The 26507-nt window shown below is 53.4% G+C and overlaps 2 protein-coding genes across 18 annotated transcripts in view; one reads left to right on the top strand and one right to left on the bottom strand.

The window, feature by feature from the left end:
• Positions 1-1077: 1077 nt before the first annotated feature.
• Positions 1078-15156, top strand: LOC122204885 (alpha-1-microglobulin/bikunin precursor). Its single transcript, XM_042912682.1, has 10 exons — positions 1078-1308; positions 2591-2733; positions 4426-4502; positions 5333-5449; positions 5916-6017; positions 6778-6824; positions 12525-12606; positions 13675-13842; positions 14162-14335; positions 15006-15156. The coding sequence occupies exons 1-10, from the start codon at positions 1192-1194 to the stop codon at positions 15035-15037; spliced, it is 1059 nt and encodes a 352-aa protein (XP_042768616.1). The 5' UTR covers positions 1078-1191; the 3' UTR covers positions 15038-15156.
• Positions 15157-24539: 9383 nt separating this feature from the next.
• ZNF618 (zinc finger protein 618) overlaps positions 24540-26507 on the bottom strand; it is a 197185-nt gene continuing 195217 nt past the window's right edge. For all 17 annotated transcript variants that reach the window (XM_042914252.1, XM_042914257.1, XM_042914254.1 and 14 more), the window contains one exon: positions 24540-26141. In XM_042914252.1, the coding sequence (XP_042770186.1) occupies positions 24625-26141 (1517 nt within the window). In that variant the 3' untranslated portion in view covers positions 24540-24624. The remainder of the gene's footprint in view (positions 26142-26507) is intronic.

Raw genomic sequence — 26507 nt, 5'->3', positions numbered from 1 at the left:
TCTGTGTGTCTGAGTCTCCCTCCCATGTCTCTTAGGAAGACACCAGTCATTAGATGCAGGGCCCGACCCCACCTTAACTAATCACGTCTGCAAATGAGGTCACGTTCTGAGGTTCCGGACGCACGTGAATTTTGCAGGGGACGCTTGTGTTCAACCTGCTATCAACACATTCAGCTCTTACCATGTGCCAGACATTGCCCTAGTGCTTTGCCAGGCGTAATGCCCACGCCCTCCCAACCGTGCTCTGAGCCAGGACCTGTTCTCTCCATTGATGAGGAAACCAAGGCGCTGGGAGGGAAAGTCACTTGCCCGAGGCCAGCAGGGATGCAGTCTGCCTCCTGAGTTCGCGCTCTCAACCACCAGCCACTGCCTCCTGTCCCAGCAGCGCTGCGTCCCAGCAGACAGGCCCTGGGCAAGGCACCTTACCTCTTGGAGACTCAAGTCCCCCGTCTTTAAAGGGGAAAAATAGCACCTACTTTCTAGGGCTGCGGTGGGGATTGAGCTCAGTTCTGCGGTGTGCATGAAGTGTTGGAACAAAGGTGGCACACACAGCAGGTGCTCGGTGAACGGGAGCTGCTATCGTCATCATTCCTTCTATTATTTGCTCGGGCTGTGGGAAGCCAGGAGTCAGACGGGGAACTCTGGGGACAGGATGCCTGAGTTCTAGTCTGGGCTGTGCCTTAGACCTCCCTGCGGTCTGTGCTACGTCATTTCTTCCCCCTGGGTCTCGTTTCTCACGTGAGGAAGGGGCCCAATCAGGTTCATTCTGCCGGCTCACGGGGACGTGAGGTCCAGGTGGGATGAACGGAATGAACGACCCAGCGGGCGAGGCTCGTCTTCCCCTGTGGCGGGTGGGGAGGTCTCTCCGGGAGCCATTCTGGAGCCTGAGCCCGGCCCTGGGCTGCATCTGAGCCACGTTGTGTTTGGTCAACGCCTCCTCTGAAACAGCCTCCTTGACCCCTTGGGACTACTGACCCCGGGGCAGGGCGCTACAAGGGATCGATCAGACCTGGCCTTGGGGCCCTGATTGGTTCCGGCTGAGCGGCTGAGCAGGGCAAATACCAAGGTCACCTACAGGCTGCAGGCCCCCTCCCCAGTGTCAGTTCACAGCTGCTGCAGGCAGAGACACGGTGGCTCCTCTGTCCCCAGACTGAGCTTGTGAGTGACACCGAGGCAGAAGAGCCCAGAACCATGCGGAGCCTCAGGGCTCTGTTTCTGCTGCTCACTGCCTGCCTGGCGGTGAGTGCCAGCCCCGTGCTGACGCCACCCGATGACATCCAAGTGCAAGAGAACTTCGACATCTCTAGGGTAAGGCTGGCCTCTCGGGCGGCGATGGCGGGGTGTCTGAGCAGGTGGGCCTCGCAGGGGGGCCAGTTTCCCAAGCCGAAACTCGGGGGCTGGGTCCCCAAGGGCCCTTCCTGCTCAGACCGCCCGGGATTCACCGAAACTACAACTTTATGCACCTGCCATTCCGTTGGGCCTCTCGTCTGACGATCTCTGAGTCAGATGCCCTCACGTGTGAACCTGCCTTCTTGGGGGCGCAAGGGGAATCCGTGCTTCAGTTATAACCCAGCCTGGAAAAGGCTTCGTGCTGTCTGCTGCCCCTGCAGCCCCCTCACAGGGTTTAGCTTTTCGTGACCTCCTGCCCCCCTCCCCCTGCCCTTCACCTTTCGGCCCCTTCTCCCCCCTGCCCCCAACCCCTATTACCATCCTGGGCCCTCTGCCCTTACGGGCCTGGCTGTGGACAGAGGTCTGGGTGGCACGGGGTAGACGTGAGGGGTAACGGGGAGCAGAGAAACAGGACGGAGATCGGGCCGGTGGGATTAAGAGGGCCGGCTGTTAAGTGCTGTGTGGGGGAGCCCCAGGACCACTCTCCGACCCCAGTTCTGTCCCCAGTCACCGGGTGACCTGGAACAGGACCTTGCCCACCCAGGGCTCAGTGTCCGCATCGGTATGAGGGGCTCTCAGAGCCTTCTGGCTGTGGATTTTGTCTATGCTAGAGACAAGCAAGGGTTGTGGGTGGAGGGGCCCAGAGGAGCAGGGTCCTGGGGTCATCTGGGGTGGCGAAGCATAGGAGGCTCCCCGGGGTCTTCAGGGGTGTGAGGGCTCTTTCCACCCTTTGCCCTGTGGGCGGGAGAAAGGGGCGGCAGGCTTGTCCTGAATTACTAGTTCAAGGAAAGGAGACCATTTCTAACACGGAGCTACGGGCTGCCTCCAAGGCGCCGAGCTCCCTGTCCCCAGAGGAGTGAAAGACGGGACTGCTGCTCTGGGGGCCGTGGTTGACGATGACCTTCAACCACGGGGATTTGTGCCTCATCCACGTGAGCAGCGCAGATCCTGTGCCTAAACAGGGTAAGGCCTTCCCCCCCAAGCAGCGTGGGACCCCGTGCACACACCCCCTTCCTAGGCTTGCTGTGGTAACATGGGGCCACCGTTAGGCCCCATCCGTCCTCGAGGCTGCGTGGCCTCCAGTTAGCTACTGGAGGGAGGGAAGGGAGCGTAGAGAGGAGGGAAGGGAGCAGGTGCCTGGCCAGTCGTCTCTGCGCTCTGAGGCGAATCCAGATCCTCGGAGCTTGTGGCTCTCTCCTAGATCTACGGGAAGTGGTTCCACGTGGCCATAGGCTCCACCTGCCCGTGGCTGAAGAAGTTCATGGACAGGATGTCCATGAGCACGCTGGTGCTGGGCAAGGGGGCGACGGACAAGGAGATCAGCATGACCAGCACTCGTTGGCGGTGAGAACAGGGATGGGGTGGGAGGGGCGAGGGGGACCAGGGCCCATCTGCCACCCCCGCCCGGCTTCAGTCACCACCCAGTCCCGGAGAGCTAAGGTCTCTACCTCCAGCCGGGACCTTGCCTCCGAGCTCCAGGGCCCTCCACTGCCCTCCACCACGCAGTGCCCTGACACATGCCTATTTTGCAGCCTGGTTTGCAACTCGATCCTGCGGTGTCCTTAGCTCAGTCAGGGCCCTGCCAACCCCCAGGACCCAACCTGGAAACGTGGGTGGGAGGGAGGCACTGAGACTCCTCTCTCTGCTGCCACAGGCTATTCAGTCCACCGTCAAGCCCTGTCCATTCTCCTAAATCCCTCCAAGCTGCCCTCTGCTCCCTTCTTTACCATCCTCACCCTGCCAAGCCACCTGCCCTTCTCTCCTTGCTGTCTACAACACCCCGTCTCTACACTTCTCCCCACCTCTAATCTCCAACCGTTTACCCAGCAAACAAAAGACCTCTTGAAAACTCGCATCTGCTCAAACTTTTCCATAGCTCCCTATTGCCCTGGGAATAAAGTTCAACTCCATTAATGGGGCCTTCTAGGCCCCTCCCAGGACTCACCAGGTATTCGGTGACCGACCCAAGTAGACTTTCAGCTCCTGAAACCCTCCACCCTCTTGCACCTGATGTTCCTTCTACTGGCGAAACGTCTCCCCACCCGTCTGGGCCAATTCCTATGGATCCTTTAGGACTCAGGTTCTAGGTCACTTCCTCCAGGAAGCCATCCGTGCCTGCCACCCTCACCCCCACCCCCACCAAGGTTCAGGTTACACACCTTCCTTTGTGCTCTTGGAGCACCTCATGCTTCTCCCCACTTGGCACACTGATTGCATCTGCCTCTGGTCTGCCCATGGGCCCTGCTCAGTCCTGAGGTCCATGAGGGGACAGAGTCCATCTTGCCCTCCTCTATATCCTCAGCCTGTCACACAGTGCCTGGCACATAGATGCTGCTCGATAAATGTTGGTAAGATAAATAACAATCATCGTAACAACAGCTAGTATGTGCATAGTGCTTACTCTAAGCTGTTGTGGTTTTTTTGATGTTTATTTTTGAGGGAGACAGAGAGCAAATGGGGGAGGGGCAGAGAGATAGGGAGACCCAGAATCCAAAGCAGGTTCCAGGCTCTGAGCTGTCAGCACAGAGCCTAACGCGGGGCTCGAACCCACAAACCGCAAGATCACGACCTGAGCTGAAGTCGGGCGCTTAACTGACTGAGCCACCCAGGCGCCCCAAAGCTGTTTAATAGTATCCTCTTGGATCCTGACAACGGCAATTTGAGGTGTCATTATCCCCCTTTCACAGAGGGACCTGGGGCCAGAGAGACACAGGGTAATAAAGGAATTAAAGCATTCATTCATCACTCCCCCCCCTACCCGTGCGTCAGTCTGATGTGCAGATTTGGTTCAGGAAGTTGATGTTTAGGGCTGGCTTTGCCAAGGGGCAAGATTAGTCCCTTTTTCCTCTGTCCCTCTGTTCCCTTGTACGTGCGTGGGTCTCCTAGGACTGGCATGAGGATTAAACAGGATGTTTGGAAGTGCTACGTCCCAAATTACAAAAGAAAAACATGTGAAGAGGACCCCGCAGGAGAGTGGGTGTGGGGACCACGGTCTCTTACCAGCGGTTACCTTTCTTTTGGTGTGTACATCTCCAGGAGAGGCACCTGCGAGGAGATCTCCGGGGCTTATGAGAAAACAGACACTGACGGAAAGTTCCTCTATCATAAGCCCAGTAAGTTGAATTGGAGGCATCCTCCGCAGCTCTCTCCCCTTTGCTGAAAAAGACCTTGTGGCGTCTTAACCTGTTTTTCCTTCTGCCTCACCTCTCTGTGCCCCCAGAGCCTTCCCTCCCATTTTTCTGAGATGTCCTCTGGGCTTTCTGTATGTATTCCTCCTCTTTCCCTTCTCCTGCCTTCTCTCTCGTGCACTCGTGAGCATCCAGAATGAAAGGGGTGTCACTGAATTCTGAGGATAACATCAGGAGTTCGTCAGCATTCATGGTGGCCATCTGCAATCAGTTGATAAAAATTATGCTGAACATCTACCATGTGCAGGGTGCATGGTGCTGTCACAGAAGGAATTTATTCCTTCTGGACGTGAATTTATTCATTCACCCAGCAGATGTTTATTGACTATGCTCTATGTGTCAAATAACTGCGCTGGAAGTGGAACCTATGAATGTTTGGGTAGGTGGATGTGTGAATAAATAAATGAGAAAATAAGCAAATGATTGGTAAACGAGCGCATATATGGATGGCAGATAAGTGAGTTCATCAGTCATCTAACAGATAAATCGATGGGTTAATGGGTGGAGGAAAGAAGGGGGGAGAGAAGGGAAGGGAGGTAGAAGGGAAGGAAAGAAGGAAGGAAATGGTTTGACGTATGGAAAGGATGGATGGATGGGATGATGGTGGATGAATTAATGATAAATATATGGAGGAGATGGATGGATAGATAGAAGGATGGATGAACAGATGATGTACGGGTGAATAGGTGAAGGAATTCAGGCTAGAGGAGCCTTCTGACAACCGATGCCTTTGGCCTCCTGCATCCCCCATGCAGGATGGAACATCACCATGGAGTCCTATGTGGTCCACACCAACTATGACGAGTACGCCATCCTTCTGACCAAGAAATTCAGCCACCACCATGGGCCCACCATTACCGCCAAGCTCTATGGTAACGGCGTGGAGCTAGATAAGTCCACAGGAGTTGGGGGCGGGAGGAGGCCAGTGATTTAGGGACAGTGGAGTGGGGAGGAGTCGGGAGTTCTGCTCCATCCTTCTGATAAAACCGTAGTTGTGGGAAAGGTGGAAACATTTACTCGCCCTGGAGGAGGCAGAGCTCAGCCTCCCGTCTGAGGTAGAATCCTTTTCTTTTGGTGTTTAATTCCAGAGTTTCCGGGTCTGTAACAGAACCAGCAGAAAAAACCACGCGTGGGGATTTGGGAGACCTGGGGTCGGAGGGAGTCTGGGAGGGACACCTCTTCTCCTTGTGGAGCCAATCTTTCCACAAGTGTATTGAGGAGATCACACTGGGCTGATAGCTTCCAGCTCCTAAATGACAATCACTGGGCAGAATAATCCCACGTCTTGCTAGCCTAGGCACCTGGGGTTCGAGGCGTCTTCTCTGCTTCCCATTGCAGGGCGACAGCCACAGCTTCGAGAAAGCCTGCTGGAGGAGTTCAGGGAGGTGGCCTTGGGTGTGGGCATCCCCGAGGACTCCATCTTCACGATGGCCGACAAAGGTAAGTGCGACCCCGCCCCGCCCCACCCCACCTTTCTGTCTCCTCCTCATCCTTCACGGTCCTCAGAGAGCATCTTCCCAGGCCCTGGGTCTTTCCTGTAACCCTCTGAGATACGTAGGATTATAGTCCCCCTCCCCTCTTTATAGAGAAGGTAGCCGGGGCCCCCAGATTTGTTCCAGGTCACATAGCAAATGGGCTTGGTGGAGCTGAGGCTAGAACCAATTCAGCGCATTCAGCCTCGTGCCACCTGTTAAACTGAGGTTAGAGCCAGAATCCACAGGCAGCTCGCAGAAGGCAATCCAGTACTGGGGTCAAGAGTATGGGCTCGAGGTAGAGTACCGAAATTCAAGTTGAGCTGTGTGGCTTCTGGCTAGTCAACCTTCCGGGGCCTTATTTTCCTCATCTGTAAAATGGGGCATCACACTGCCTCTCTTACACGTTGCCGTGGGAAGTCAGCGAGAGGAAGCCTTTAAATACGATAGCGCTGTGCCCAGTGTCTAGTAAGTGCTCAGTAAGTGTTAGCCATTGCTGTTCTTCGATGGTGCTGCTGGCGACGATGGTGCGGCCACCAGCTTGTCGCTTTTCCAACGAATGACCTTCAGCAGGCCACGTGAGTGGAGCCATTCATGAAGCGGGCTAATGCAGAAGACAGTTCCCAGCGGAGTGCCCCCTGGCACGCAGTCATTAGCATTATGAAAGAAACAAAGCCCTCTCTGGGTCTTGGCCCTCTTACCCACCTCTCTCTTCTGTCCTGGCCTAGGTGAGTGTGTCCCTGGGGAGCAGGAACCAGAGCCCTCTCCACTCACGGTGAGCACTTTTTCCCACCCCATCCCCACCCTGCCTGCTTGATTTTTGCTGCCCTTGCTTAGGTCCCCCTGTGGTGGTGGGTGGGGTCATTGAGAGAGGTTGAGAGAAGGCAGTGGAAGGCATGGGGTCTTGAAGTCAGAACCCTCCCCCCGCCCCCCGCAGGGCTCAATCTCAGATCTACCATCTGGGCCAGTTGCTGTCCTATCCAGACCTCACTTTTCCTCATCTGTGAAATGGGGTAGTTACACTTACCTTCCATGGGCTAGAATTCAGTGACCTATTGGAAAAATTCTTAGCATAGTGCCTAAAGCCAGTGAAATACTCAATAACGAAATGATGATACCCAATACTTAAGAAATAAAAGACAAAGTCAATTGATCTCCAAAAAACCAGCAAACTTGAGAGCAGGCAGCTTCTCAATCACCTCCTCTATCTACTATTCTGCCTTTGGATGTTTTGGGCTTCCTTACTCTTCTGCTTTATTTTCCTGCCTTTACCATATCGATTAAGCTTTCTTCGTTTTTTGTTTTTTTTTTCTGTGATTATTTGGAAATTATATATCCGGATTTATTCTGCCAACGTGTGTGTGCATATACATGCGTGTATACATGTGTAAATTTTCAAGGCTATGTTTCTGAACAAATATATATTATAAATATATTAGAAACATAGTCTCAAAAATTTTTTTAAAATACAAGAAAGTAAGAAAAGAGTGTCCTTATTCCTACATAGAATCAGCACTGTTAACATTGTTTGCTTCTGTGTTTTTAAAGAAAAATTATCATTGATTTTACGAAAACCAACATGTGCTCATTATACGGAATTAAAATTAAAAAAGATAAAAATAAGATAAATAAATGAAAATAAAGAATTAAAATCATGCTGAAAAGGATACAGAGTAAGAGTTTAAAAAAATGCCACCACCCAAAAACTACCAATATTCACATTAATCCAGCAATTTCGGCACGTGCACATGTGGAGGGAAGGACAGATAGAAGGAATGCACAGATTTCTGCACAGATTCTGTTATTAAATGGGATGATATCGCAGATGTTATTTTGAGCTTTAAAAAGCATTCTTTGTAGTTTTATTTGAATTAAGAAAAAAACAACGCGGTTGGACTTTTTGAACTTCAAATAAGCATCTGTCGCCATCTTTCCCAGTCACTTAGTAAAAGTTCTGGAATGGATTCTACACTCACTCTTGGTGAATATAACCACAGCGTCTCCATTCCTGAGTTACTTATTTCTATCAATCTCTTCATTAATGCCTTCACCAAGTGGTGTTTACAAGGCGGGTTCATGGGTGTTTTAATCCTTGGATTCTTCCGTTTGAGAAAAGTCTGCCCATTTCCTTCATACTTGAATGGCATTTTGCTTGGGCGTCACATTCTTGGGTCATGTTTCCTTTCCCTCGGAATGTTGTCTGCACTGCTCTGTTGTTCTCAAGAGCTAATCATCACTCTGGGAAAGCCTGAGGCCAGCCTGCTGTTTCTTCTCCTTGTAAGCAATTTGTTTCTTCTGCCCAGATGCCAGGACAAACTTTATCCTTGAACTCTGTATCTTTTTTTTTTCAATTTTTTAAAGTAAGCTTTAAGCCCAATGTGGGGCGTGCACTCACGATCCTCAGATCAAGAGTCACATGCTCTACTGACCGAGTCAGCCAGAACACTCCACAGTCAGTATCTTAACAAGGACATGTCTTGGTGTTGAGAATTCCATGCCAGAATTTCCTGGAATTCAGTGTGCCCTTCCCATCCACAGATTACATTTTTCTGTGGGGTTTTGCTACTTTGGGAACACTTGTTCTCTCATCCTGGAGCATCTTTGTCTTCCACACATGCTAGGTGTTCTCAGTTGCTTTCATCTGTATTCACTGGGCTTCTCCCGGGATTCTCACTCGTCTTTCTTCTGGGACAGTCATTCCATTTAGCAGCATCTATTCTGTTCCTTGCTATTTCTGACTTATTCACTAGCTCTGAATGTATGTTGTCTTCGTTCTCAATTTTTTATATCTAGGCCTGAATTTTGTCTTTTATTGTATTCTGTTGTTTACCACTTTGTCTTTGAGTCTTGTTTTAATGAATATATGTTTTCATTAAGCAATTTTATTTTATAGCTTGAGGCCACTGAAGAATTTCCTTCAGCTTGTTGAGTTGTATTTTCTTCTACATTGGTGTCATAGGTGGGGTTTCCTAGATCAACACCTGTAGAGCAGGTGTGAAGGAAGAACTGGGCAGGAGAAGCGGACCGGTGATGTGGTCATGATGGCTCAGCCAACCCTGTGGGAGCTCTAGAACTGGGGGGGGGGGGGGGGGGGAACCTTTGGAGTTGTCTCATGATGGTGCCAAGGGGTGGGGCCTTAATACCCGGATTTTGATCATGTTCTGGGATCAGCCTGGGGGAGGAAGCATGACCCTGAGTGAGAGGGGTCCCCTTAGCTGAGGCAGTCCCAACAGGGGCTGACAGCTCAGGCTGGGAATGTAAGCCCACTCCTCAGGGGAGGTCTAGGCAGTTCATGACAGGAGCCGGCTCTTTCATGACAGGAGTCGGGCTCTTTCTATAGTGCAGCCTATTTACTCCTTCATCTCAGAAATGGGTCTGGATAGTCTCTGTGCCATTTCTTTTTATCTTGTTCCTGCTCAGTTTTCGCCTGTCTGCTGTGATATGGTGGGGTGGGGGGTTTCATTTATTCCTTGGTCATTTCCCCCAATAAAATTGAGCTGAGCCCCCTCCTACCCAAATGTAGTCTAAGGTCTGGGTATTTTGTGTTCCATCGACTTTTCTGAAGTCCAAGGAAAGGGTGGGAAGGAGCAGGGGTGGAAGAGCTTTCCTAAGGCATGCCATCTTGGCTGGAATACCCTTCCTTGCTTTCTCTTTTGAAGAACTACGTGGGGTTCATTCCACCTGGTCAGGGCAGTGACATCTGTCCGCCCCATGTCAATACCCCTGGTGCATTAGATCGTGTAGTCCCAGAACCTTCACTTAGAGAGAGAAGGCCTCTAGTCTGTTTCCTCTTTTCTTCCCAGAAGTTGTCTTCACTACTTCTCTGTCAGAAGAGGAAAAAGAAAAGGTCCCTCAATTTCCTTCTCTCAGGATTCGGGAGTCTTAGGGAGAATAATCAGAAATTGAATGACTTGGGAGTTAGAGGGCAGAGTTAGGAGTTGACCATCCTGTTCAGCTCCAAAATACTTGATTTCTTTCCTTGATCAACCGTTTTACTTTTTGCTTTCCACTATGCCCCTTTCCTTGACTGAGCCATGCTGATGAACATTTGGAGATTGATATTCTGAATTCATTTTCTTGCTGTTAGGAACTGGAAAAGTCAATCTTGAGGGAAATTTGGATCTTCCATCTTCATCCCCATCTCGACGGAATCTGTATTTCTTTATCACTGTCAAGCATGAAACCATAAGTGGTGTCTGCCCTTGCAGAAAAGAAAACTGGAGCACACTTTCCATTTCTTCTTTCCAGGCTTCCCACATGTCTGGTTTTGTGGATGTAATCTGAGGTTGACATTTATATTTTCCACCTTTTGTTAAAATTTTTTTTTAATGTTGATTCTTGAGGTAGAGACAGACAGACTGTGAGTGGGGGGAGGGGCAGAGAGAGAGGGAGACACAGAATCCACAGCAGGCTCCAGGCTCCGAGCTGTCAGCACAGAGGCTGACACGGGCTCGAACTCACGCGCTGTGAGATCATGACCTGAGCCGAAGTCGGACGCTTAACCGACTGAGACACCCAGGCGCCCCTCCATCTTTTGTTCTGAGAATGACTTTTAACATTTACATCATGTGACCATTGGAACAACCATTTAACCTCAACTCTGTTTTATTGGCTTTATAGTTTATCATAATTTCTTGCTATTGCATCATCCATTTTTTTTTTTTTTGTACTTAGATTCCTCTCTCAATTGGTGGGAATATTTTTGTAGGTTTAAGATTTTATTTTTAAGTACTCTCTGTACCCCACATGGGGCTCGAACTCACAACCCAAAGATTAAGAGTCACATGGTCCACTGACTGAGCCAGCCAGGTGCCCTGGAATATTTCTATAAGTAGTTTTTTATTTTTATTTTTTCTGAATAAACACATGGGTGGCAAACTACTGGATCCCTGCGTGTTTGAAAATGTGTTTATCACATGGTCAACAGCTTAGATGAGTACGGAATCTTTTCTCTCTTATAAACTTCAGATGTTGCTCTGCAGATTCTGTCATTTAATGCTGCTGTTTACTACACGGTCCGTTAGGCTCTTTATCCTTTGTCTCTAGGAAGTGTCCACGTGGGGCTCTTCATTAATTTTACCTCATTCCCTTTGACCCCAATTTATAATTGGACAACTCAAGTCTTTCTTCAACTCAGAAAAGTTTTCTTCTATTATTTCTATATCGATTGCCTCTCCTTCTAGAATTTCTACTATGTGAATGTATTTCTTATGATCATTTAGCCAGTTTATTCTCTACGGTATGGTTAAATTAAACAAAATCCTTCCCATCTCCAGTAACTTCCTTCTTTCATTCTATTCATTTCCATAACCGTTGGCCCCTGGGATATTGACGCAGTGTCATCATGAATTCATTGATGGTTTAAGTTTTCTCCTGTTTCCTGCTGTCATCCTGCGTGTGATGGAGGTATTTCTCCTGAGCAGCTGCATTATTTCAATTGTGCCATGATTTTTTCTCTCTTCCTTCATCCTCACCAAAGAAGAAGGCCTATGTGCAACCAGCTTGAGAGACAGTTGGGAGTCCCTGATCATAGCTTTAGTTGCACCTTAAAAGGAGAACATTGAAAGTTACCACAGATTTACTTTTTCAGATTCTAGTCTCTCCCATCCCTGCTGGCTGGCAGTTTCCCTGCTCATCCCTTTTTTAATGGCCTTGGGATCCTGCCTCAGGGGACTCTACACTTAGCCTTTTGCCAGCTTTGGCAGCCTGCCCCGCTCTTTAGTCCCCACCACTCCCCACCACCACAGCTGAGAGTGTCAGGGTCAGTCTGGGGTCCCTTCTCCATACCTTCTGGGTGGCTTTTCCTTTGCAAGCGACTGACAGTGATAGTCTGGTCAGCCCTTCCTGCAAATCATTCACACCCACACTCCACCGTGTAGAAACACCTTCAAGTTTCTGGCACGGAAATGCTGCTCTTCCCTGGTTTCCAATTCAGATGATTTTTTTTCCCCCTCACTATTTTTTTTTTAATTTTTTTTATTTAACGTTTATTTATTTTTGGAACAGAGAGAGACAGAGCATGAACGGGGGAGGGGCAGAGAGAGAGGGAGACACAGAATTGGAAGCAGGCTCCAGGCTCTGAGCCATCAGCCCAGAGTCTGACGCGGGGCTGGAACTCACGGACCGCGAGATCGTGACCTGAGCTGAAGTCGGACGCTTAACCGACTGAGCCATCCAGGCGCCCCTTTTCCCTCACTATTTCATTCCTTTGGGCATTTCAACTAGAATTTGGATACAGGGGTGTTGTTCTACTCCATGGGTCTGATTTTCCTTTCAGACTAGAAACCTATCTTGTGATGCCCATTCTGGGATTCAGGTTGATACTTTTGGGAAAACCAGTCCATTAACCAGTGTAGTAACTCTGCTTCTGTCTGCACCCTGATTCCCAAAGCAAATGGTTTTTATATATTCCAGGGGTACAGGTGAGCAATAGTGGCAAGGTCCCCACAACGGCTTCTCTTTCTCTCCACCCCAGAGAGCCCGGCGGGCTGTGCTGCCCCAGGAAGAGGAAGGATCAGGGGCCGGGCCGCTAGCAACTGATTTCAGCAAGAAGGAAGGTAATGACCACTCACCTTTCCACCCGCTTCTGTCACACTGCAGAGAGGAAGGGCCCATGGGTGGCTCACACAAGCTGCCCTCACCACCACGAAGTCTTTCTTATTTGTCTGTTGGTCAAGGACTGGGACGAGGAAAGGCAAATCAAGGCCTCTGCGTGGTGCCAGGGGTCGTGAGGGGAGAGAGAGGAACATAAGGTGTGGCCCCTGGGCTCAGGAACTCTCCGCTCCATGATGAGAAGCGCGTTCTGGCCCTGTCTGTACCACTGTGTGGCCTCCTAGCCTACGTTTCCTCCTCTCCGCAGCGGATAACAGCCTGCTGTGCTCACGATCAGGGCTTCTGTGGGAGCAAGTTGGAGCAGGACGTGAGGTTGCCCTGCGTGGTGGACAGTGTTCACGAATGACTCACCCTCCAGCTTGCTCAGCAAACGCTCAGCCCTGCTCCACCCTGTGCTGGGTCCTGGGGGTCATCCAGACAAACCCGTGCCTTTTCCGAACTTGTGGTCTGGTAGGGGAGGCAGGCAGAGAAGCTGATGGACCCAAAAGGCAGGGTCAGCTAAGGGGGTGGGGGAGCTCAGAGGAGGGAGGAGTCAGGGGATCTAGGAGAACTTCCTGGATGAAGGGGAATTCGTGCGGTGTCCAGGTATCCAGGCAGGGGTCTATGGAGGAAGGTCCTCCAGGGGCCGGAGCAGCGGAAGAAAAGGCATGGGTGTGGGACTAAAGGGGAGAGGTCAGGCCGGCACGGCTGCTGTCGCCGAGTGCACCGCCACCTGCTATTATTAGAGTCCCTGGATGGACAAGACCAACACGGGACGGTGGGCCAGTGGGTCGCTGGGTTATGGCGTGGAATGGGCACGGATTTTGGAGCCCACGGGGTTTTGAATCTCAGCACTCTGTGATCCTGGGCAGGTCCCTTTACCTCTCAATTTCCTCGTCTATAAAAATGAGTTGACAATCCTTCCTGTGAGTGTGGAGGGGAAAACTAAACTAGATGGTGCATGTTAAGCGTCCAGCCCGGTGACAGGTATACAGGAAGCACTCAGTAAGAGCTGCTGTTCTGCCCCTCTCCAGATGCCTGCCAGCTGGGCCACGCAGAAGGCCCTTGCCTGGGGATGGTCACGAGGTATTTCTATAATGGCTCATCCATGGCCTGTGAGACCTTCCAATATGGCGGCTGCCTGGGCAACGGCAACAACTTCGCCTCAGAGAAGGAGTGTCTGCAGACCTGCCGAACCGTGGGTGAGCACGGGCCCCTCACCTCCATGCATGCTGCACCCCACACCCTGTCCTCCCAACAAGACACCTGCCGGGTGAACAGGGAGCTGAGAGAGGAGGTTCCAGGGGTAGAATTCTGGGGCAAGCTTCCTGAAGTCACAGGAAGTGCACATCTGGATGTGGGTGCCCCAGGCAAGTGACTGGTTTCCATGGGTCCCAGCTTCCCAGTCCGGAGGAACCAAGTGCTCTGGACGAGCAGGGCAACCTGGTTCAGGCCCTTTGCCGGGTGTCCCGGGTCGGCCACGCAGAAGGACTGACGCTCCGCGCCCCCCCTTCCCCACAGCGGCCTGCAACCTCCCCATAGTGACCGGCCCCTGCCGAGGCTACAGCCAGCTCTGGGCATTCGATGCCGTCCAGGGGAAATGCGTCCTCTTCACCTATGGCGGCTGCCAAGGCAACGGCAACAAGTTCTACTCAGAGAAGGAGTGCAGGGAGTACTGTGGTGTCCCTGGCAACGGTAGGAGGACCCGTGGGTGCTACTGGGTCCAGGCGGGAGAGCCCTGGTAGGGAGTGGGGGTCCGGAGAGGTGAGTTCTAGACTCCACCAGATGACCGGCCCATCTGCTCTCTGGGCCTGTTCCCCATCTGTAAAGTGGGGCTAAACCCTTACCCCAGCTGGGACGGGGCACCAGGGAGGCACAGGCCAGACCTGAGCCTGGCAGAGACGGCCTCTGCTTCTGGGGCTGCCACGTTCGGGCTGGCCACGTTGGGCGAGTACCAGTTTGAGCCTCATTTTGTTTTCTTCTGTAAAATGGGACAAAAGTACCCACTCGGATTTCACAGTGCCTGGACGGTGAGGGCTCGGCTGACGGCAGCCGTCACTGGTCCTGATGGTCATGCTGTGATGACCACAGTAATAGCATGCCAGGGGAACAGCAGCCATTTGATTTCTGTGCCGTGTCTCCCCACTGGGAGAAGAGGCCAAAGACCAGATCATTCTGTGGGATGCGCTTTGGAGACACCAGGTCATGCAGCAAGCAGGCAGCAGTTTCTGGCCTCAAGCTCAGGTCCCAAGTCAGCCCAAGCTGCCTTCCCTCCTCCGTGAGGCGTCCCCATCCCGACTGTCCCCATCCACAGACGCCCTGGGCGAGTCCCACACCTACCTGCCGAGCTTCTCTGTGTCCACAGGTGACGAGGAGCTGCTGCCCATCGCCAGCTGATCGGCCCGCAGGCCACACGGTGGCGGGGAGGGTGCGGGCCGTGTCTGTTCCGGTGCCCCACGTCAGGCCGGGCCGGGTGACCCGGGTTCAAATAAAAATGAAATTGTAGACTCCTGAAACTCCACGTCGTGACTGTTCATTGTCACGATAAAGCGTAAGGGGTAGCAGGGAGAGGGGGAGACAAAGCCGGGGCAGGCGGGAGTTACCCCAGCTTTCCCCGGAAGTGAAAAGCGTGTTGGAAGTGTAATAGAACTGTCCTCGGGCCATGAAATTGGCTGTGCAGATTGAGACCCAAATCTCAGTTCTGTTTACTCCACAACACTATCAAATGGGCCTGTCGTTTTAATAAACCCAGAAAAGGAGAGAAGAAACACCTCTGGGGACTTGTTTGTGGGTGAGGTTCGAATAGGGTTCAGAAGAGGGGACCGTGCCCTCTTTGCCCAGGTGCCAGGCGGGTCACGGCCACCGGCCCACCGTGCCTGAAGCAACAACCCCTGCCCTTTGCGGCACCAACACCCACGCCACAACCATGTGGCCGCAGCCACGTCCCCAGCACGAGCTGCCAGGGGCCAGAGAGCCTCGGGCTGCTTCTCCACGAGGCCCTGGAGGTCCTGTCTCCTGGGATCGTCACTCTGGCCCTCTGCCCCGGAAGGAGAGGGTTCACTGACCTCTGCATTATGTCTGGGACCATCAGCGAGGCACTGGACCAGAGCCGGCAGCCCTCGGCCTGGCCTGGCTTGTCCTCCCTTGAGGAGGAGGACAGGTAGACTGTCCAGGGTGGCTCGGTCACCAACTTAGCAGAACGTGACTCCCAGAGCTTCCGAGAAGACACGCTGACACCTGACCTATAAATCTCTCGCGCGCTCCATCCACACAGAACCCTGCCCGCTGCTGCTCCCGCTGCTGCCTCTCACGCCCTCAGCCCATTTGCTTAAGAGACTCATCAGGAAGGAAGAAGGGAGGGGATGGATCCAGATGTAAGGACTTGGCTGTAGGAAGCTTTGCAGCCCCCTTGGCCACAACACACATAAAGACCCGCAGCTTCTCCCCCAAAGTCCCAAGCTTGGGGCTTGTGGGTTCCAACGGAGACCACCGTCCTGAGGGACGAAGTTTGTGGTCACGGCCCGGACTCTCTGGGCAGGAGTGGGTGGTGCAGGGGCAGGGACACAGGTGATTGTTCAGGGAGAAGGGACAGGCTCTCCGGCCTGGAACGAACCGACGTCATCGCGTCCTATGTCCATATCTTGCTTCCCTGCACGCGTGCCTCACATACCAGGGCTGGCCACTCATGGCGGCTTGAAGAGGGCTCTTCTGAAGTGACCTAAAGGACAAATGCCAAAACCAGAGGGAGCAAGCCGCAGGTAGCAAGGCCAGCTGCAGCTGGGGGATGGGATGTGGGCTCATCAAGTTATATTTTATGAGCCACTTAAAAACAGGCCTCCCGGGGGCGCCTGGGCAGCTCGGTTGAGCGTCCAACTCCTGATTTCCTCTCGTTTGTGAGAGGGAACCCCGTCACACTCGTGCCCATGGTGCAGAGCCCGCTTGGGATTCTCTGGCCGCCCCTCTCCCCCCCCCCCCCCCACCCCACTCACACACAGGCTCTCTCCCTCTCTCTCAGAAATGAACATTAAAAATAAGCCTTCCGTTAAAAAATCCAAGATTTCTTGATCCTCTTGAAATCCACCCCAGCAGCTCACCACGGGGCAGGCACTGAGGGGGGACGGTCCCTCGAGATGAGGCCTCCCCTGCAGTGCCCCTGCTGGCCTGCCAGGTCCTAGAGACAGGTGCGACAAGATGCGACCGGGTTGAAGCACGTCTGTCACCCTGAGTCAGGAGCCCAGGGTGCTCGTCCCAGACGGCACCACAATCATTCTCTCTCAAGTGGGTGCCTGGAATACTCACTTGGGTCTTAAATAGGCTCACCTCAAATTTTCTCCTACTAAAGATCCTGGTCACATCTGTCACGTGATCGACGTGGCTGGTCAGTAAAGAAACAGCCCCCTTTAAAAAAAACTTTAAGGGCGCCTGGGTGGCTCAGTCGGTTGAGCACAGGTCACGATCTCGCGGTTCGTGAGTTCGAGCCCCGCGTCTGGCTCTGTGCCCGGAGCCTGCTTCGGATTCTGTGTCTCCCTCTCGCTCTCTCTCTGCCCCCCCCCCCCCCCCGCCTCTCTCTCAAAAATAAACAAACATTAAAAAGAAAACAAAACTTGAAAACCCAGAGACAGGCCCTTGGGCTGTACGAAGGCTCTGGGCCATGCCCGGTCCCTCTGCTACCGTGACATTCAAAGCATGGGGGAGGGCCCTCGGCTACAGTGGACTCAACCAACTTGTTCCAGCCGCACGGAAACTCCTCGATTAAACGTCCGTCAGCCCCTCTGGGGAACGCCTACGAGGTACACTTCACAGGCCGCTCCCACGAGACGGTTCTGAGGGCAGGGCCGACGGCCCAGCTCGGCAGCCCACTCGCGAGATGCTCCACAGGATTCGGGGGGATTTGTTCAGCCAATCCGCGCCACCTCCTCTTCAAGGGCAGCGCCTCGTCATCTGGTTGAGGCAAGGATAAAGCAAGACAGTGTTTGCCTTCGAGCAGACCCCTCACGGCCGCTCACCCTTCTGGCTCACTCAGGCCACGCTGCTGGCCTTCTGCTGGCATCCTCTCTCCTTCCACTTGCTCGCCCTCCGCCTGACTATTCAAGCGAAGCCCTGAGGCGCGGGTCTGGGGTGTGGCCTGCAGAAGTCCACCCAGGCCGGAACTCGGCAAAGCCACGGACACTCTTCCCCAACCGGAGGGTGATACAACACACAGTCACACGTGTCCCTGGGGAGGCCGATGTTGCCGGGTTCGGGGTCACAAGAGGCACACAAGTAACCACTGGACAAGGACACCTGGACGTGGCCCTCGGGCACTGGGCTTGTAGGACTCAGATGAAGTCCCTCCTTCTTGTGAGGGACAATGCTCCTTAAAGCAAGGTCCACACGAGCCCCTTCTTTCCCTCATTTATCAACACGTCTGCTGCGCCGGGTCTCGTGCCGGTTACGAGTAACGGACTCAGGTAAGGAGCTGACACCCCGACCTTACTCCGGCTGTGTCACCCCCGGGATCCTGCCTCCGGCCCATCTCTACTCACCAGGGCCCTGCTCCTCACCGGATGACACGGCCCGACGCCAGACCCAAGAAATGACACCACACACCGCCATCTTCCTAAAGGTTGTTTTATTGTAAAACCATAAATACAACACTGACATGAAATCGTTTAAGTAACTGATCCTCTCTAACCATTAAAAGGATGTCTTTTTGCCTTGGCATCAACCAACTGGGAAATAATGTTGCAAGAATTCGGGGGTAGGGTGTGAATTCTGGGCGGGGGCTTTTGGCGATTTAAGGAACCAAGCGGAACCTTCCTCTTCTTCCTGGGAATGTCCCACTTTTGGACAAGAACAGACAGGTAAAAACAGCAACATTGAAACAGCTCAGTTTTAAATTTTATTACTTTGTAAAAATCTTTTTTTTTTTTTTTTTTTCCTGTTCCTTTCCTCCATTTCACATCAGAAAAAGTTTTAAACATCACGAAACGGATTTGGCTGTAAATGGAGATACGGTACCAAAACAAAGTGGAACGAAAATCCCAAAGGACGAACAAAAAAACCCTAAATAAACCCTCAAGTTTGGTCTCGGGGGTTTACGTATCACAAGAACCGTCAACTCAACCCCCATGCAACGTGACTCCTTGGAGAGCTGTTGGATCCACACCAACGACACAGGAGACCGCGAACAACGTCTTTTGTTAATTAACACAGCAAGGGTGACACTAGGTAACTTTTTTTTAAATACAGTACATGGTACGCAGGGTCCCAAGATGGCCCTGCATAAACCCCTCGTGGAGACTGGAGCCAAGCACTGGCTGTTTATAAAAATATTGTGTTGCTACAAAAGTATAAATTAATGCTACCGGTATTAAGAAATATTAAACACATAAAACTTATAAGGATTAAGAAAAATATTCATTAATACCTGTAGAAAACTCTGGCCTAAAAAAGATATTTTTTTTGTGTTTGTTTTTTTGTAAATTTTTTTTTTTTGTATTTTTTTAAGATGACTTGAGTTTCTTGCACTCGAAGAGAGAGACACAGTCAGATGTGCCTATGGTATTGCCTAGAACGTCTTAACTACTGAGAAAGGATGGGGTGCACGCACGTGGTTACTGAGCGGGGTGCAGGGAGGGAGGGGCACCAAGGCTTTCTCGAGATTTACCTGATGTGAAAGAATCACCGATGCGAAGTTGCAGGGAAAAGAAAAAGGCAGGATCAGAAAACAACTGAAAATAATTTACGCTTCTTAAAAAATATCTCTGCTTCGGGTGGTTGTACAAAATGATTTCCTGATGCTTGGGATCTGAATGGCCCCGGACGCGCTGCCCGGCGGGTCCTCTCTCTCCTGGCTGGCGAGTCCCAGCCCCACGCCAGTCCGCGAGCTGGCTCGCCGCCTGGGAACCCGGCCCCCCCACCCCCACCCCCCGGCTGGGCGGGAGGGAGGGCCCCAGGCGGGGACCGGCTGGCACCTGGGTTGTGGGAGGAGGCCTCCTTCCGGCTGGCCGCAGACCCCACGGTCTCTGCCGACCTGGACTTCAGGAAGCGCCACAGGGATCCCAGGCCCCTGAGGTTGCGGACAAGGCTGGGCTGTGCCCCTTTAAGGAACTTTGGTTCGAAGAGTCAAGGTGCCCGGTGGGGACGCACGGGTGGGTAGGACCCTCGTGGGTCCTGATGCTGACGCCCAACTGCAGACCTAGCGAATCCTTCTCTGGAACAGGAGCTGGATCTTTAAAGCGACACCCGTGGTGGTGGCCGGTGGCGGCCGTGGGGGCATGAACAGAAGCCAACGGCGACCTAAGGACCTTCCCCCTCATCAAAGCGGGAGCAGGTGCGTCTTCACACAGAACCCACAGGCCCCTCCAGGGAAAGGCAGGCCTCTACTGACCACCGTCCTCAAACCCGAATGAGAGAGGAAGAAAAACAATACCACCACCACCACCACATCCTCCAGAAGACCCTGAAGAGGGGAAACCGGGAGGGAAACATAAGAGGACAAGACACTGTATCATTGGTTCACCATAACTGGCCTAGCAAACGTTAGCCACAGTGAAGAGAGGGGCAGGCCCCCTCCCAGTCCTCCCCGCGGCCCAGCTGGATCCGGGGGCCTGGGCTGGGGTCGGCAGGGCTGAGGCGGGAGCCCCCACCGACGGTCTCCAGGGGACGGCCGGAGCCTGACTCAGCCTCTCTGTTCTACCTAAACCAGCAGCCTTTCCGGGAGCTCCCCGTCAGGTACGCCCCGGGGACACAGGCGCCGTGCTGTGAACTCACCCCAGCTCAGCGGGGCGGGAGGAGACCGCTCCCGACGCCCGTGTTACCTCCTCTTCTCGTCTCTGCGAGCGCAGCCATCGTGACGATGGCTCCCAGGTACTGCCCCCCTCCTGGGCGGTCGCTCACAGGAGCCCAGCTCCGTCCGCAACCCAGCTTTCCTTCAAGCCTTTCTCGTGAACGCGTGGCCCCCGAGAGTGTGTGCGGCATCCCTGACGTCTCCCCAGGTTGCCCCTCGCATAAGCACAGGGGCCTCCAAAGGCGAGATGAGGCTTCACAGTGGAAAACACGCCTTGCAGAGTTTTTCCCTGGTGTTTCTTGAAAGTGCAGGAGATAAAGAGCAAACTCAGGGAGAGGTCACTTGCCAGCCAATGGACCAGATGCAAAAACAAAGTCCTTCCTCGGACGGTTCTCTCACCAGGAAACTTTTGTACCCTTCTCCCAGCCAAGGGCCGGTCCCCGGCAGCCAAGCCAGAGGCCATCAGGTGGGGACGGTGGCAAAGGAACCTCGCTGGCAGGTACGGCCCGCGGCTTTCTGCACCACGAACCCCCAAGGTGAAGTGCAGGCAGGAGCTCTGCTCACGTGGCCCCTCCGTTTCGCTTCCCGGCTTTCGGCCCCCATCTGAGGGAGGCCTGGCTGGTGGACCCGGGCACAGGGAGGGAGAACAGCGTTGGGACAAGAGCAGCCACGCCCAGGCTACTCCATCGACCACCCGTGAGGCTGCAGTCCTTGGCCCTGGCTTTGGTGGTGAAGCCCAGTGGCCTCACGGGAGGGGAAAACACCCCGCAGAGGGGAGGCGCGTTCTCTCCACCTACCCCCTGGGCTCCACGGATGTCAGCGCCAGACCATTTCTGTCCTGGGAATCGCATGGCTTGAGGCAGGCCGTGTCCGAGTCAGCAGACGACCACCTTGAGCGGTCGAGAACATGACAGAAATGGCCCTATTTCCTGCTCTGCCAGCAACCAAGGGCCTGTGGTGGAAAGTCCCAAGGTGGTCACAGAACGGGGGTGCAGAAGACAATCTTTCTGAAGGCCGATGCCACGGGAGGTGCCGGGAGATGAACTGGAAGAGTCTACCTCAGTCCTTTGGCTAAACTAGAATGTGGGTAAGGTGGATATTGCTGGAAACGAGGGGCCAGTGGCTGAGCCTGTGAGATCTTTGGATTTTACTAAGCTGTTCACTGCAGCAAGATGTGCACTACGGGAATGGCCTGCGTGAGAAAGCCGACTGAAGGGGCACCTTGATACAGCCTTTCCTGTTCGCGACCCCAGTTTTGGAGGAACCAGTGGCTGCAAGAGAGAAAGGACCACCTGCCACCTTGTCACCATCCTGGAGGAGGCAGCCCCTGGAGACAGCGTTGAGAGTGTCCAGTGGCATCCACCTTAAACCTGCAGAGCAAGCCAAGCCCGGAGGGTTGGAAAAAAGAACAGAACGGGGGGGGGGGGGGGGACACATAGGACTTCATACCTAAAGTTTAGTTAACTAGACTTCCTCGAATTTTCACTCTGGAGGCCAGATATCCCCGTGTTCCAAACAGAATGTGGAGTGCTCTAAACGCATTATCTGGGCTTGGTCTCTGATGGCTTTGCGAGAGAGTAAAATGTCTGTTTTCTAACTAACTGGCCCAAACACGGGGCAACGGCGTAACCACTCTGCCTTCAGTAGAGGGAGGACGGGCTCCGAGGCTCTGCTCCCACCAACCACACCAAGTGGGCAACTCTGATCCTCCTCGTGCGGTTCAAAGGGCCAGGTCGCGGACCCTCCCCCAGCAGCAAAGCAAAACCGGAGGGGCCTTTTGCTGCAGGATGCATCTGTCACTCTTCAGCAACCCTGCAGCTGCCTTCTGGAATGTCCTCAAAGCTCTGATCGTAAGGTCTGCTGATGCTCCCACGCGCTCTAGAAAGCGCCATCAGGTGACTGTCCAGTGCAGATGGAGGCTCTTCTGGTGACGTGACCCAATTGGAAATGGGGGGGGGAAATACCCAGAGCTTCTCCAGGAGAGAAAATGGCACATTGGTTCCCGAGACCACGGCCTGCTGGAGCGAAGCTTCGAACAGCCACACTTTGATGCGTTTTAGTACGTCCAACACTTGGGAGGGGAAAGCTGGGTTAGTTCTCATGAGGTGACGTGAGCGGGCTCGGCCCCCAGGGACACTGTTCTGGCCTATAATCCTAAGCCTTCTTGAGTCTCTGAACCAACTCGACTTCCCCATCTGCTACGGACCTGGGGATGGGGATGTTGTACAGTGCTTTTTGGAATCGAGGTATCTCACGGCTAAGTAATGCTTTATTAACAGGAAGGGACGGAGTGGAGTCAACCCTCAAAATGGTAAAATGTGCCTTTGCAGAGTCCTCCGTGATGGTGGTCGTTCTTCGCCCAAAGCCCTTGGCGTAACCATCTGTATCCTACAGGTGTGGGCACTGGGGGGACAGGCAGCCACGGGCACGTTACTTGTGGAGAGGTGGGGTGGGGGGTGGAGTACTGACCGTGACAGAACCACCTCTTATAAGGGCAAAGGGGCCACCCTCTTGCCATATGGACTGAGTGTGTAAAACGTAAATTCCTCATGGAGAGAAAAGCCATCTTTCATAGCCTCAAGGGGAATGTGGTCTGATAATGCCATTCTACCTTCAAGACATCAACTGTTAGGCCCACAAGGCACCGTGCTCAACTACTGTCCTGGAAGGAGGGCTGAGGCGCATGTGGGGAACCCCAGGCTGCGGGCAATGGAACCACCGGAATCCCTGGGGTCCTGGGGAGGGGGGAGGAGCCGTGGGTCCGAGGCGAGACAGACGTGAACATGGGTGGACTCAGGAGTCCCTGTGGAGCCGGAAGTGTCAGTGACGGGGCGAGTAGTGTAATGCACTCTGGGTATATAAATCAGACATTCGCAGTACCAGACACAGCGAACCAGGAGGACGGGCCTTCCGCTTACATTCAGGAACACTCCCAAGCCACATGCTTCCCTATGGCTTCCACCGAACCCCACCTCTGTGAAATCCGTGACTCCAACCCCACTCCTGGTTCCCAAATAGCCAAGCCAAGTACGTTCATGGTCTTGGCTGTTCAAATACATGAAAATGGGACTGTACAGGGAGGGCTAATAAAAACCTTAGGATACTGAGTATACCACTGAGATGAGCTAGTTTACAGTGTGATTTGAGGAACAAAAAGGGCAAATGGGAAAAAAAAAAAAAAACCTCCAAAACATAAGTTACAGACATTCAGTGCCTCCTAGCAGAGTCTAAAATCAAATTTGAAAAAAAAAAAAAAAAAAAGGTAAAAACTGCTAAAATGTTAGGAAAAACAATTATTAAGGAGTGGAGACAGTATCTATACTTCTTTAAAAAATGTTTTTTTTTCTATCTTATATTAAAAAGCAAAAAGTCAGCTTTATATTCTTAAAGTCTCCTTTCCTGATTTGGGGAGATAGATAGATGTGTTTCTAAGGCGGCTGCCCTGTGACACCCAAGGGTATCTCGAAGGCAACAGCTCAATGCCCTGAAGGTGAACGAGAACAAAGTCCAGTGCAGAAACTGTCCATCTGATGCAGTCTGGAGAATCCATGGCAGAGCAGCCGGGGAGGGGTGGGTGCATGAGGGTCAGGAGGGCGTGGAGGGGGGAGAGGGGGAGGGTCGGGAGGGATGGGTGGGGACTACGGGGTCAAGGACAGAGAGCGTCAAGTCACTTCAGATCTCAGCTGCCTGAACGTTTTACGACATCAGCTTTCTACCAATCTGCACACCTGAAAACGGAGTCTTTAAAGCCCCCTCACTGAGAAAAGGAGGTGAAGCGTCTTCCCTCTTTCCCACTCAGCTTTCCTGACACACCCAGTTTAATGCACACGCGCCCGCGAGCAGGCACGTGCACATGCACCAGGGCTGTGTGTGTGTGCATGCGTGCACAGAGCTGCCGTGGCTACGCAGACGAGCACGGGGCCCCCACGCCCCACACCCAGGGTGCACGTGCTGGGACACGTCCACACGTGTGCGGGTGTGCACACACATGCACACACACACTGAAAAAGCACTTAAGTTTCCAGGGGGCATTTATAATGAGGTCCACAGTGTTTAGAACTTAAATTCCTTTTCTTTGTTTGCGACAGTGTTGTGTGTGTGTGTGTGTGTGTGTGTGTGTGTGTGTGTGTGTGTGTGTGTGTGTTTTCCTAATGTTTCTCTTCTCTTTTTCTTTTCTTTTCTTTCTTATTTCTTTTTGTTCCGAAGTCAAGTCTTAAAGCATGTTGGATTTCAGAAACATGAGTTTGTTCATATCTTCCGGACTGAGCAGTCGCCTCCTTTTGATTAGAAGCGCTTGCTCACACATATTTACACACCCGCTCCTGGCCCCCACGGCCGGGACCGCGAGCAGCCAGAAGGCCAGCTTGGCGAGTTTCGTGTGCTTTTGGGTAACGCACGACCAGTACTGGAAGAGATCAGGGGTGGCCTGGAAGAGGGGCTCCTGCAGGTAATCGTACACTTCATTTTTCCCAAGCCGATCGTCTTCCTGAGCTGCAGGGTTCTCGCCCGCGGCGGAGCGGGGCTTCTTGGCGGAGGGCTCGAAGTCGGCCTCCTCGGCCCAGGACTCCTTCACCTCGTTGATGAGCTCGCACACCTTGCCGATGATCTCCTCGTGCTGGTAGGGCGGGACGGGCCGCAGCTTCTGCTGCGGGTCCAGGATCATGGCCACCTTGTGCGCCGGGTGCACTTTGAAGTTCTCCTTGAGGGCCTCCAGGAAGAGGTGACACAGCTTGCTGACGGTGCCCGCGTCATTGGCCTTGGCCGTGAATAGCTTCTCCAGCCTGACGTAGGTGGGCAGCACGAGCTGCAGGGTGGGCTGGCTCTCGTTGCTCAGCTCGATGACCGCCTGCTTCACCGGCGTCAGGATGGCCGCCAGGTTGCTGAGCAGGTGCTTGTTGAGGCTCTGGATGAGGTTCATCTTCTTGGCGCGGCTGTAGAACTCGCAGATCTGCTCGTAGCGCTCGTGTACCAGCAGCAGCGAGTCCGTGACCGAGTTCCAGCAGGGCGGCGGCGAGGTCTCCTCAAGGGACCCGAAGGTCTCCTTGGCCAGGCCCGTGGAGCCCGCCAGGTCCTCACACACGTTGAGCAGCTCGATGACCTCGTGCATGCTGCGGGCCTGCAGCGTCCGCTTGCTCAGCACGCTCTGCACCACCGAGTTCAAGGCACAGGCTGAGCAGCGAAGGCACATGCCGGCCTTGGAGAAAGCGGACGCGCTCACCCGGCAGTCGGTCACGTACACTGTCCTGATCTCGGACATCACGAACTCCGACAGCACGTTCTGCACCCAGTGGTGCACCAGGTCGCCGCTGTCGCGAATGTCCGCGCCCTTCACGCCCAGCACGTAGCTCTTGATGTGGTTGCCCTCGGCCTGGTAGGCTGTGAGGATGTAACAGGAGTCGGGGCCGACGCTCTGCGAGTGGCAGGTGACACCGATGCCCAGGCAGGCGTTGCTGCCCAAGGCACACGTCACCTTCACCTTCACCTGGTTGTACATGCGGGGCAGGTGCTTCAGCGCCAGTGTGTTGAAGTTGCCCAGGATCTCCGTGACTGAGAAGGCCCCGTAGCGGGCACCACTGTCCACCAGAGTCTGGGCCAGTTTCAAGAACTCCTTCCCACTCACCACGCTCAGTGCGCCCAGGTCAGCGCACATGACCCTCAGCAGCCGCTCTGCGATATTCTGCCGCTCCTTCTCGGGGATCATGCTGTTGGGTGTTAAACCGCCGGTCATGGCTGGCAGGGGACACAAAGAGAGACGGAATTCAACTCGGCATCTGAGGTTCCTTTCCCTGGCAGCAGCCTGCCACTCTAGGCATCTAGTGTTTGGAATTACGAGTAGGTCTCCTCTGGTACACAAACTGGCGGTGCTGGTGGCCTTTGATGTGTGACGGTCTCGCGGGAATGATGTTCTAGCATCGATTAGTAATGTCTGCTGTGAGCACGGGAACAGAATACAGCAGTATGTGTATAACACACGTGCTACATGTGTCATTCACCTAGACCTTCGAGGCCAACTAGTCTACCTTCTTCCTCGATACAGGAATTGCCTCCAGTAAAGGGATCTCTAGTGAATAAAAACAAGGAGGCCACGGTATCAGG

Source organism: Panthera leo, chromosome D4 (genome assembly GCF_018350215.1).
Source record: "Panthera leo isolate Ple1 chromosome D4, P.leo_Ple1_pat1.1, whole genome shotgun sequence".
In the NCBI taxonomy this organism is placed as follows: Eukaryota; Metazoa; Chordata; class Mammalia; order Carnivora; family Felidae; genus Panthera; species Panthera leo.
The sequence above is the reverse complement of the archived record's forward strand: the minus strand, read 5'-3'. Positions and strand labels throughout refer to the sequence as shown.